The sequence below is a fragment of the Phalaenopsis equestris genome, unplaced genomic scaffold (genome assembly GCF_001263595.1).
Source record: "Phalaenopsis equestris unplaced genomic scaffold, ASM126359v1 Scaffold000536, whole genome shotgun sequence".
Classification (NCBI taxonomy): Eukaryota; Viridiplantae; Streptophyta; class Magnoliopsida; order Asparagales; family Orchidaceae; genus Phalaenopsis; species Phalaenopsis equestris.
In genome coordinates this window covers 237,475-248,896 of record NW_018164976.1, presented here as the reverse complement: position 1 = coordinate 248,896, position 11,422 = coordinate 237,475, and the positions used below count along the sequence as shown (strand labels likewise).

Below are 11,422 nucleotides of genomic sequence, written 5' to 3'. Positions count from 1 at the left end.
CTGGCTCCTTGCACTTGTAGCAATGAATTTCCTTTTTGCCTCTAGACTTCGATCTGGAATTTCGCCTTCCAGATCCCTCCTTCTCTTTCTTCCTTCCACGATTCTGCTTACTCTTCACATATAAATTGTCACCGTGAGAGCTTCCCCCTGCATTCTGCTTCCGCTGGTTGTGAGCCAACAACGCTGCAGTAATCTCATCCACTTTGATAGTTTCTTTCTCATATGTCAGAGTAGTCACCAGGTGTTCAAAGGAAAAGGGCAATGAACACAACAAAATCATCGCTCGATCTTCATCCTCAATACTCACATCAAGCCGTGATAAATCAGTGATTATTTGATTGAAACCATTAAGATGCTGCGCCAGATCAGAACCTTCCTGCATCTTCAGTTTAAACACATAAGAATAGGATGTTAGGATGGCATGAATGTAAATATCCCAAAATCAAATATTGTACTACCTCCCAATGATTCCCATTCATCGTCAGTACTGTACTACGCTCCTTCAAAAGCTCGCCGAGCGGTACCGAGCTGAAGCGCCGGTACGTCCACGCATAAACCGTCTTCTCGACCCGGCCCACCCAGAGTACGGAGTAAACACTAAACAGCCCAACTTAAAACGGCCCAGTTGGGTCGATGTCTGGCCCGACAACGGCCCCTTTAAAAGCTCTTCGTGCCGCATTTCTCTCCTTCCTTCTTTCCCTCTCTATTTAAACTCGCGTGCGGAGGCTTCAACTTACGTCAATTTTGTGTCCTGCATCAGTTGGATCAGGTTCGGGCTTGGGACTGTAGAGGAGTTTAACATGGCTGAGGTAATTTCATCTCTTTCCGCCTTCTCTTCCTCGTCCTAGTTCTAAAACTTTTAGGGTTTGCGAATTCCTCATCTGGTTTCTTTTCTCATCGGATGATGCTCTCTTTCGTGAAGAACTCTTCTGATTGTGTCTTTTGACTTGATTTTTCTCTCTCTGCTTTTATGTTTTGAGCTCGGTATGTTGAATTTTGTTTCACATATTTCATCTTTTAGTTCTGATTTATTGGGGACATTCTTTTATGCAAGTAGATATTGTTTTATCGTATATTAAATTTGGATGCTCGCTGCTATTATGTGTTGTTGGGATATCTGGCAGTAGATCTTTATTATTGATGTACCTTACAGGCATCCAATCTTTTCGTTGGAGAAAAGGACTAACAGGAAGAAAGAAAAAAATTGTGGTGGTTTGTTTGAATGATTATTTTTCTTGTTCTGTGATTGAACATTAGTAGAATGATAGATTGACCGATTGCTTGTTGGGCGTGGTTTGGGCTTGTCGTATGCAACATTTTCAATTAATAGAATGCAAGTATGATTTATGGGATTGGAAGGATATACCAAGTCTTATTTTCCCTTATTTGGCGTAATTGGAAATTGGTAACTTTTTTTTAGAATTTTTTTTTATATTGAAATGAAATGTTAAGTTGTTAAGTAATGAGTTTTGGCTTTAGGAAATTGATACAAGACTTAATTACAGATTACAATAGTTTTTACTGAGCCTTCAATCTTAGGACTGCATGCCATTCACTACAGAGTGTATCAGTTTTTCTCGTTACTATATTTCTTGAATTCTATGGGTTTCTTTTGCTTCTATTTTGATCTATTCTTCTTCTTACTTGTGAGTTTATCTATTTTCTAAAGTCTCTCGACTTTTCCAATGCTTCTTGCCATTCACCTTTGAATAAACATACTACTTCCTAATAAATCCCTCAATACATTGAGCAACTTCTAAATCTCATCTAATACAGAGTTCCGATACACTGAAATCCCTAAGGGGAGAGCAAAAGCAGGAATATGAAATGGGAAAGGTAAATTCCTATAAACAAATATAAGTATGCAAAAACCTACCTCGTATGACACAATAGCATATGAGCACCCAACTAATCCCCGCTAGAAACTAACAAAAAAACAGTATAATCTATGTGAGGATTTCTATCAATTAATTTTTTTAATTTTCTATTACTTCATTTATTTCTTCGTTAAGGTGATCTTTAAGTATTTGTAATGTTTCATCTCTTTGGGTATATCTGATTCTATTGGTAAAATAGTCAATTGTAATTCTCTAAATCTATCAGGTAATTCTATTGCTATTTCAATATTGCTTTGATTTTTAAAATTTTTAATTCAAATGGGTAAAATGTTCTTCCCAGTAGGTTGAGCGTGTCGTAAACAATTCTTCTTAGATGCCTCTTACTTTGTGAACTCAAATATAAATATGTTCTCTTCATCTGAATTCATTTATTTCATAAGATATTGGAATAACATATACCAGTAAATTCCTATCTAGGTTTGGAGATGATGAACAGTAACTTGCCCTGTTAGGATTCAAAACCTTCCACCATGCACAGAAGTAGCCACAATGTGAGCTCAATCTAACTGGAAGGTTTTGAGTCCTAACAGAATCCTCCCGTCTCGACTTAGTTGTTTGAGGTTTGCTTTGTGCTATTCAAAAACTTACTAAAGTGTTAGAATCCTCCGGTCTCGACTTAGTTGTTTGATCTTTGCTTTGTGCTATTCAAAAACTTACTAAAGTGTTTGTTGGATTTGAAAGAATTATTGTAACGGTTCATGCCTCATTTATCATGGTAATGCTTGTCCTGTAGGCATTCTTATTGAGATTCTTATTGAGATACATACTGATTATATAAATTTTTGTTGGAACCTATCGATCACAGTTTTCGTGTTCTTGTTTCAACGAAAATCTATATTATTTTTAATTATGCCAAGATATCAAGCATTCATTTTAAAATTTTATTGTCATTGCTGCTTTTATTATTCTAATCCCTGTGTGAACTTACTATGTGCCTAATAACTTCCTTGAATTCCATTTGCACTTCTCTAGTTGAACTAGTTTAACTTACCATATGCCTAATAATTTCAATCAAACATATAGGAAGAAATTTATCTATGTTATTCAAACTATCTTTTAGTAAAAAAAAATCACCTTCTATAATTGTTTTTAGGGGAATTTACATACATAGCACAAAATTTTTATGTATTTACACATCTCACACCTAAATTTTCATATTTACATACATAGCATTTTGGTGCTTTAAACCTATGCATGAAAATGTGTATTTCATTTTTTTAAAAATGATAATAATGCTATTTTTGATATGATATTAAAGCTTTGCGTACTTTTTATGTAAATATAAAAGTTTAGGTGTGAGATATATAAATACACAAGAATTATGTGCTATGTATGTAAATACCCCCTTTTTTGACATTCTTACTGTTGTTTTGCTGCACATTTTCTGCAGACAGTTGTCCTCAAAGTCGGCATGTCCTGCGAAGGTTGCGTTGGTGCCGTCAAGAGGGTACTATCAAAGTTGGAAGGTTTTAACCCCACAAAACTTCTGTATCTGTTTCTACTATTATCAAGTTACAAAATTTCAATTTCCGTATGATTTTGATTGTTAATTTTCAGGTGTTGAATCATTTGATGTTGATTTGAAGGAACAGAAAGTAACTGTGAAGGGCAATGTGAAACCTGAAGCGGTTCTGCAAACTGTTTCCAAAACTGGAAAGAAGACTTCATTCTGGGAAGCAGAATCAGAATCAAAGGAAGCTGCTTTTAATACAGCAGCTACTGCAACCGCATGATTACATCACCTTCCAACCGGTTGCCTTATATGAAATAAAGGTCGGTGAAGCCTGAATTTCTCTTACAGGGTTTCAGGTATTGTTGTATATATATATTGTGTTACATTTTGAACTGCAATAAGCAAAGATTGGACTTTCGGCGTTTGAGATGAATGAAGCTGTGCAAAAATTTTCATTTGGGGCATTTACATAAATACCACAATTCTTTTGCATTTACATATCAAACACATAAGTGTATACTACTTAGATCTTTAACATCACATAATAAAATACTATCATCATGATCTTTTTAAGAGTATAATACACATTGTCATGCATAGGTTTGAAAATGTAAGCATCAAACTTTAGGCGGTAGCTATGTAAATACATAATAAACATTATGAGGTATAGATGTAAATTGCTCTTTTTCATTTTGGTATTCTGCCTGTTATATAATGTGAGAAGGATGATATATTATAGGATGCTAGGGTTCTTTTCATGTTAGGTTGAGACAGTGCACTAGATTCATTTATAGAATGTATCTTTTATTTGAATGTAAATGTAGATTATTTCCTGCATAATTGGTTTGAGATGGTTTTTTAAAATGGGAAATATTTATAATTGTGTTATTTGTTCTTGTGGTATTTCTTATATTTGCTGGACAAATGGGAGATATTGGCTTTACATGGCTTTCACTATATAAAACACTTGGGAGAAAAATGGAATCCCAGAACAAAAATTAAACAAAGAAGGGTGAGAGTGTAAATACATAGAGAAAAGAAGTAAAAGAAATGTTTTTTTGTAATTAGGGGTGTAAATGAGTTGAGCTTGAGCGAGCCAAGGCTCGGCTTGTGTTCGGCTCGTTAAAATAAGTCACTGTTTGTGTTCGGTTCGTTTGTTTAGTGAACCGAACACGAGCTATTTGCGAACAAGCCGTTTTGATAACCCTAATCACGCAGCTGTTAGATTCTAAGGGTAGGTGTGAGATTTAAATCTTATTATTGATATTAAAATATTCATTTAAAGAGAATTTAATATATTTTTATTATATTTTTTAAATTAATAGTTTTGATTGATTATAAATCTTTAAAGTTTTGTAGTCAATTAAATTATTTAAAAAATAGAACTCAATATTAATAATAATAATAATAATAATAATAATAATAATAATAATAATAATTTCAAGCCAAAAATGAGCCGAGCATAGACAAACAAATCTATATTTTTGTTCTGCTCATTTATAAATCAAGCGTAAAAAAAATTGTTTATGTTCAACTTGTTTGCTTAGCTAATAAATTGAATAAGAGTTACTTAACGAGTTGAACATAAGCTCTTTACAAATAATGAGCCGTTTTAACAGTCCTATTCTAACTTCCTTCTCTCTTTCTCTTCCTAGGCTATCGTAATCCTACCCTAATGCTAGGGGTGACAATCCGGGTCAACGGGTCGAGTTCTTGTCCGACTCAAAAATCGCCCAACTCGAATACGGTCAACTCAAACCTGACTCTAATAAAAAATGGGTTGAACACTAAAATTAAAGCCAAACTCTTACTAAAGTGAATATGAGCTAAAAAAATTCAATTTCATTTGTTAAAACCCACCAAAATCTTTAACTCATCAATTTTTCTTTTATAGGGTGAAGCCCACACTTTAACCTAAAATATATGTGGATGTGGCTCACTCTAACCAAAAACAATTACACCACTGAATTCCTTATATTTCACTCTACCAAATGAGCCAGTGTCAAAATTTTGGTCATAATTAACCTTAACCACATTATCATTTCAAATTGAAATAGCTTGAGCTTCAGACCATCTCACCCAAAAATAATTGAACCATTAGATTCCTTGTATTTTTCTCTTTCAAATCAACTAGAGTTGTATTTTTGGGTCCCAACAATCTCTCCCTTCCATTCGTCCATATAAGGTTGAGACTCTCACCATGTAAGGCAAGGAAAATTCATCCTCTAAGCAAGGCTCACCAATAAAATCCTTAATCAAAGGTATTAACCACTCTCTAAGTTTTGTGTAGATTAACTTGTGAAATTATGGTGAATTTTCTCTTTTTCATCTCATCTCTCCTATAGGCTTTCGCTTACTCCCTCTTCCTTTTGGCCATAACCGAGCCCCTCTCTCCTTAGCCCTTTTATTTCTTTCATGGCTTAACCTACATATACACTCACAATTCTGCTCTCACTTCTTCTTACCTTTACCATACTCGAATCCTATCACAATTTCTAACTCACTTCTTCTTGCCTTCACAATACCCGAACCCTACCACATTCCCTCACTCACTTCTTCTTGCCTTCTCCATACCTGAACACCACAATATTCTTTCTCTCTCTCTCTCTCTTTCTCTTCCTCGGTTATCTGAAACCTATTCTAAATTCCTTCTCTCTCTCTTCCTAGACTACCAGAACCCAACCCTAATGTCAGGGGTGACAATTTGGGTCAACGGGTCAAGTTTCTGTCCGACTAAAAAATCGCCCAACTCGAATAGGGTCAACTCAAACCCGACTCCAAACGGGTCGAACACTAAGATCTGAAAATCGCCAACCCAAATTCGACCGAACCCTACCTGAAATTTGGTGCTTATTTGGATCATGTTTTGATTTTCAGGTTTAACCTGAACCTAACTTGAATAATAAACGGGTCGAATTTTCTGACCCTAACCCAACTCAAAAAATATTTGGGTCAACCTTAACATGGATTTTTTAAGTCGAGTTTGAGTCGGGTTGGCATGTCAGATCAATTTTTGACACCCTTACCTAAAGTCCTCTCTTTCTTCTTCCTTCTCTAGCCGAAACCTACCCTTAATTTTCTCACCTTTTTCTTCACTTTCCCAAACCCAACCATAATCACTCACACTTCCCTCTCATCACTCTACCTGAAAACCTAAACCACTCATCCAATAATTTTCCCTCTCTAGCCTACTTGAAAACTATCACCCAAACTCCTAATCCTCTCTCCCTCTATAGCCTCCCTGAAACTCCGCTCAAAGTCCTAATCGTCTTTCCTTCTCTAGCCTACCTGAAGCCTCACTTAAGCCCCTCACATTCTCTCATTCACTTCCCTATCCAAAATCTTCCATCACCTAAACCCACACATCCCCCATTCTCTATGGCACAAATATAAGCCCTTACACATTTATATTATGCTTTGTTTCATCAAAAAAAAAAAAAAATCCATCCAAATCATGTGGTTTGTACTTATGTGCCAACTAAAGAGTAAATCCTATGTCTTATGCTATGTTTCATGCAAATAAATAATTCATTTGCTATGTTGTCCATGCAATAAGTGAATCCATGTGCTATGTGGTGTATATTTTATGCAAATATGAAAAATCATGTCTTATTTGGTGTTTGTTTCATGCAAATTCATGGGGCTTAGGTTTATTCCATGCAAATCTATGTGGTTTAGGCCTATTCTATGCAAAATCAATGTGGCTCAGGTTTATTCCATGCAAATTTATGTGGCTTAGGTTTATTCTATGCAAATTCAAGTGGCTTAGTTTTATTCCATCCAAATCTTTGTGGCTTAGGTCTATTCCATGCAAATCTATGTGCTTTAGGTATATTCCATGCAAATCTATGTGGCGTAGGTTTATTTCATGCAAATTTATGTGACTTAGATTTATTTCATATAAATCAATGTGGCTTATGTTAGTTTTTATAAAAAATCATGTGAATGTGCTTATGATCCATGCAAGTAGAAAATCTTTATATGGTAATTCATGTGCATGTTAAATACACATGCTCGTGGATTTATATTTTCCATGTCAAATATCTTTGCTTGTGCCTTTATACTTTCTATGCTAAATATACATGCTTGTGGTTTTATGTGCAATAGTTAACCTCCAATACTTGTGACTTCAGGTGCAATACTAAACATTCATGCTTGTGGCTTTATGTGCAATAGAAAACATGCATGTTTGTTGTTTTATATCATGTAAATTTTCATGCTTGTGGCTATATGTTTAGGCAAGTAAATTGTGATTTTATGGATTTTGGTGGAGTGCTTGCTTAGAATATCTAACTAAGTAAGTAAAAACAAAATTTTAAAAAAAAAATTATGCTTATATGCTTAGGATTGGCTACATTCATAAGTTAAGTAGTGAGATAGTGATTTTGAAAAATCTATATAATTGAGTAACATTAATTTAAAAGAAAATTTAATGAACTATTTTTATAATATAAATATAAATTCAACAAAACTATATATATATATAAAGATAATTTTTTTTAACAAAACAAGGACAAAACTCTTTTTTAAAAAGAAAAATTCTCAAAAGAAAATCTTTTCCAAAACTTAAATAAAAATTTTTCAAATAGAACTTTAACAAATTTTTTTTTTCAACAAGAAACTCTACTTTACAAATCCTAAAGAAAAAAAAATTCTCAAAAAGAAAAAGAAAATGTAAAACCAAAATACTCCCTAAGAAAACAAAAACAAATAATTTTCCTTAAGAAAAATATTTTTTTTCTTTAAAATAAAATTTAAAATAAACCCTTCTTTTAAATTAATGATACAAACAAAACTTAATTTTTTTTTAAATGGAACTCAAATAAAACAATTTCAAACATAAGTGAAATCTTTTCAAAGCAAAAATCTCTTGTGAGTTCACCAATGATACCAAAATTATATGACTTTTGCAAATCCTCTTTAATAGTTGCCTTATACAAAATGTGTACATGTTTATGGGATACATATACACTTCTCACATTAGGATTCACTCGCATGCTTAATAGTATCTTTGTATGACAGAAAAATTATTTTTATATAAATTGTCTTTTTCATGTGTGAAAAATTGAAAAATAAGCATGTGAATGGAACTTAAGCATGAAGAGTGCAAAAATGAAATGCTTGAATGAACCATTTTCTAGCTTGTAAGCTTTAATGTAGAATGGTAAACTAAGATTTGAGTTGGTTAGATCGATTAGAAAGGGCCAAGTAGAAGAGGTCGAATATTCTCTTGGTTGAGTTTTTTAATGCATTATATGTTGCTAGTCATATCTCTTTGATTCTATTCTTCTCTTTTGTGTTGCTCATCTTCTTATTTATGGCATTTTTCACGATGATAAATTCAAAAATAAATATGAATCACACTCAAAGAACAAAGTGTAAATAAGTTGGGAGAGAGAGAGTGAGATTTTTTAGAATATAGTATTTTCATATTAAGTTTTCACACCCCTCATTACAAATAATACTATTCTATGTATAGATTAATGATTATAAAAAAATGGCAATTATACCTCTAGTTTTACTAAGTTGGCTGGAGATGGTTGACTTGAGCTATCCTAGTCAGGCCTACTGGTGTTGGTCAGACCCGCTGGAGCTAGTCGGTACCGATTGGAGCTAGTTAGGCCCACTTGTGCTTGCTTGGCCGACCGGCTGGAGTTGGCTTTAAGCCGACTGGAGCTAGTCGGACATGCTGCAAAAAGGCCGACTGGAGCTTTTTAGGTTGGCTTGACTAGAGCTCGATCAAGTTCAACAGGTTTTTTTGGACAATCTTAATGCCTTAAACTTCAAAAGAAATTTACTATCATACAAATATGTTTTATGTATATTTATTAATTTATTCAAATAATATATTTTAAAAGGGGTATTTATAACATTCGACATGATTGTTATATATTTATATATTTAACACAAAAACATTTGTATTTACATGCATATCACTCAAATCCTTATTATCTCATAAAAAATTTCATTATTTGTTTAGTTTTTAAAAATGAAATACACATTTTCATTCAAAAATTTATGACACCAAAATGTTATAAATATAAATATGATAGTTATATGTAAATGCATACAAATTGTGCGGTATGTAAAGTTCTCCTAATTTAAAAAAAAAATTAAAATTAGACATAAATGAGATGCCAAACACATATCACGAAAGGGCAAATCATGGTCAAGTTAGTACAAGTATTTTGCACGTGTGAAACTGTATTTAGCTTAAACATTAATAAGTGTAATAAATATTTATAAAGTTTTAGGATCTGTTTGGAACAGCTGTAGTTGTTTGAAGAAGTATTTGTAGCTGTTTGAGAAGAAGTTGTAAAGCTGGTGGAGAAAAAGTTGATCAAAAGCTATAATAACTAGTATGTATGTATATATATATATATATATATATATATATATATATTAAAAAAAAAAAATATCCAGATCACGACTTTTTAGTAGCCGCTACACTTAGTTAGGCTCAATGGCAAAAAGCAAGTTTCAACTGTAATTTTTTGAAAATGCAGACAGAATACAGTTGTACCAAACAGAAAAAATTATGGTATGACATTGCACCGTTGCCTTAAACAAACTCTTATACACAGAATGTTGATCTCGAGACTTAAAGTTTAAACTTTATAATAAGTGTGGCATTAAATTATTATAAATTTGGGTGGTTTTATTGAGAATAATAAAAAAATATATATTTTTTGCTATCAAATAATTTATCTCAATAAATATTAAAGTACTTTCAACTTTGTTGGATCCCTATTTATCCATGGGTTAAAGATCTGTTTGGGACAACTTTGTTTTTAAGATCGCTATCACAATTTTATTTGGGGAGCTGTTTTCTTGTTGTTTTTTAGAAATTTCTATGATATAAAACTATTTTTTTTCAACTCCAGTTGTTTAAGTGTGGTGGCTGACAGAAAGTTGTGGTCAGATTTGTTGAAAATAAAATAAATTTATAAGTCATCATAGCTTTTTGAACAATAGTTTCTTCTCCAACAGGTTCATAGATGCTTCTTCAAACAGTCGCAGCTGCTACAAACAAATCCTAACATCACAAGAAAATATTTGAATCAAAATGAGAGAATGAGTCGATAAAATAGTAAAAAAATTTATATTTTTTAGGAGAAAAAATGTCTTATATATAATATTTTTGGGACTGACATAGGTCTTCCTCAAATTTTTTATACATTAAAAAATAGCTATTCATTGAGCAAATCATAAAAGATTTTTTTTATTTATCCATTCTTGTCTTCCTTAGATATATAAATCATAATAAATATTATGAATGTAATGTCTTGCATGAATAATTGTTATTAATAAAACATATGCGTCCAGTAAGGCTGTCAAAAAAGATATTTGTTCATGAACAGCTCGTGTTATATCGTTAACTAGTTCGTGTCTGAATCATTCTTTAAGTAAGCAAGCCAAACACAAACAATATTTTAAGCTCAATTTATAAACTAGCCGTACATAAGGGTGTAAACGAGCTGAACACGAGCGATCACAGGCTCAGCTCCTGGTGTTCGGCTCGTTTATATTTCGAGCTTAAAAAGTGTGTTCGTGTTCGGCTCGTTTGCTTAAAAGAGTCGAACACGAGCTGTTCTTGAAGAAAGAGTCGTTTTGATAGCCCTAATCACGTAGCCATAAAATGTTAAGGATTTGGGCAAGATTTAAAAATTATTATTGATGTTAAAACATCATTTGAATCTAATTTAAGAATTTTTATTCTATTTTCTTATTTAATATTTTAATTGATTATAAATCTTTGTAGCTTTGTAGTCAATTAGATTGTTTTTTTTAAAATACTACTCGTCAAAGATATATATATATATAATTGATTAGTAGTATTTCAAGCCAAAACAAGCCAAACACAAACGAACAAATCTTTATTTGTGTTGTTCGTGTTCTGCTCGTTAACTTAGAGAACGAGCCAAACACAAGCTTCTTAACGAGTCAAACTCGAGCTGTTCGTGAACAACGAGCTATTTTGACAGCCCTAGCCGTACACGAACAACAATTTGTTCGATCTTATTTGACTCATTATATATATATATATATATATATATATATATATATATAA

The 11,422-nt window shown here is 32.6% G+C and overlaps 1 protein-coding gene across 1 annotated transcript; it reads left to right on the top strand.

Moving 5' to 3' along the window:
• The first annotated feature begins 681 nt into the window (after positions 1–681).
• LOC110028884 (copper transport protein ATX1) lies at positions 682–3,716 on the top strand. Its single transcript, XM_020730920.1, has 3 exons — positions 682–809; positions 3,289–3,364; positions 3,456–3,716. The coding sequence occupies exons 1-3, from the start codon at positions 801–803 to the stop codon at positions 3,629–3,631; spliced, it is 261 nt and encodes an 86-aa protein (XP_020586579.1). The 5' UTR covers positions 682–800; the 3' UTR covers positions 3,632–3,716.
• The last annotated feature ends 7,706 nt before the right edge of the window (positions 3,717–11,422 follow it).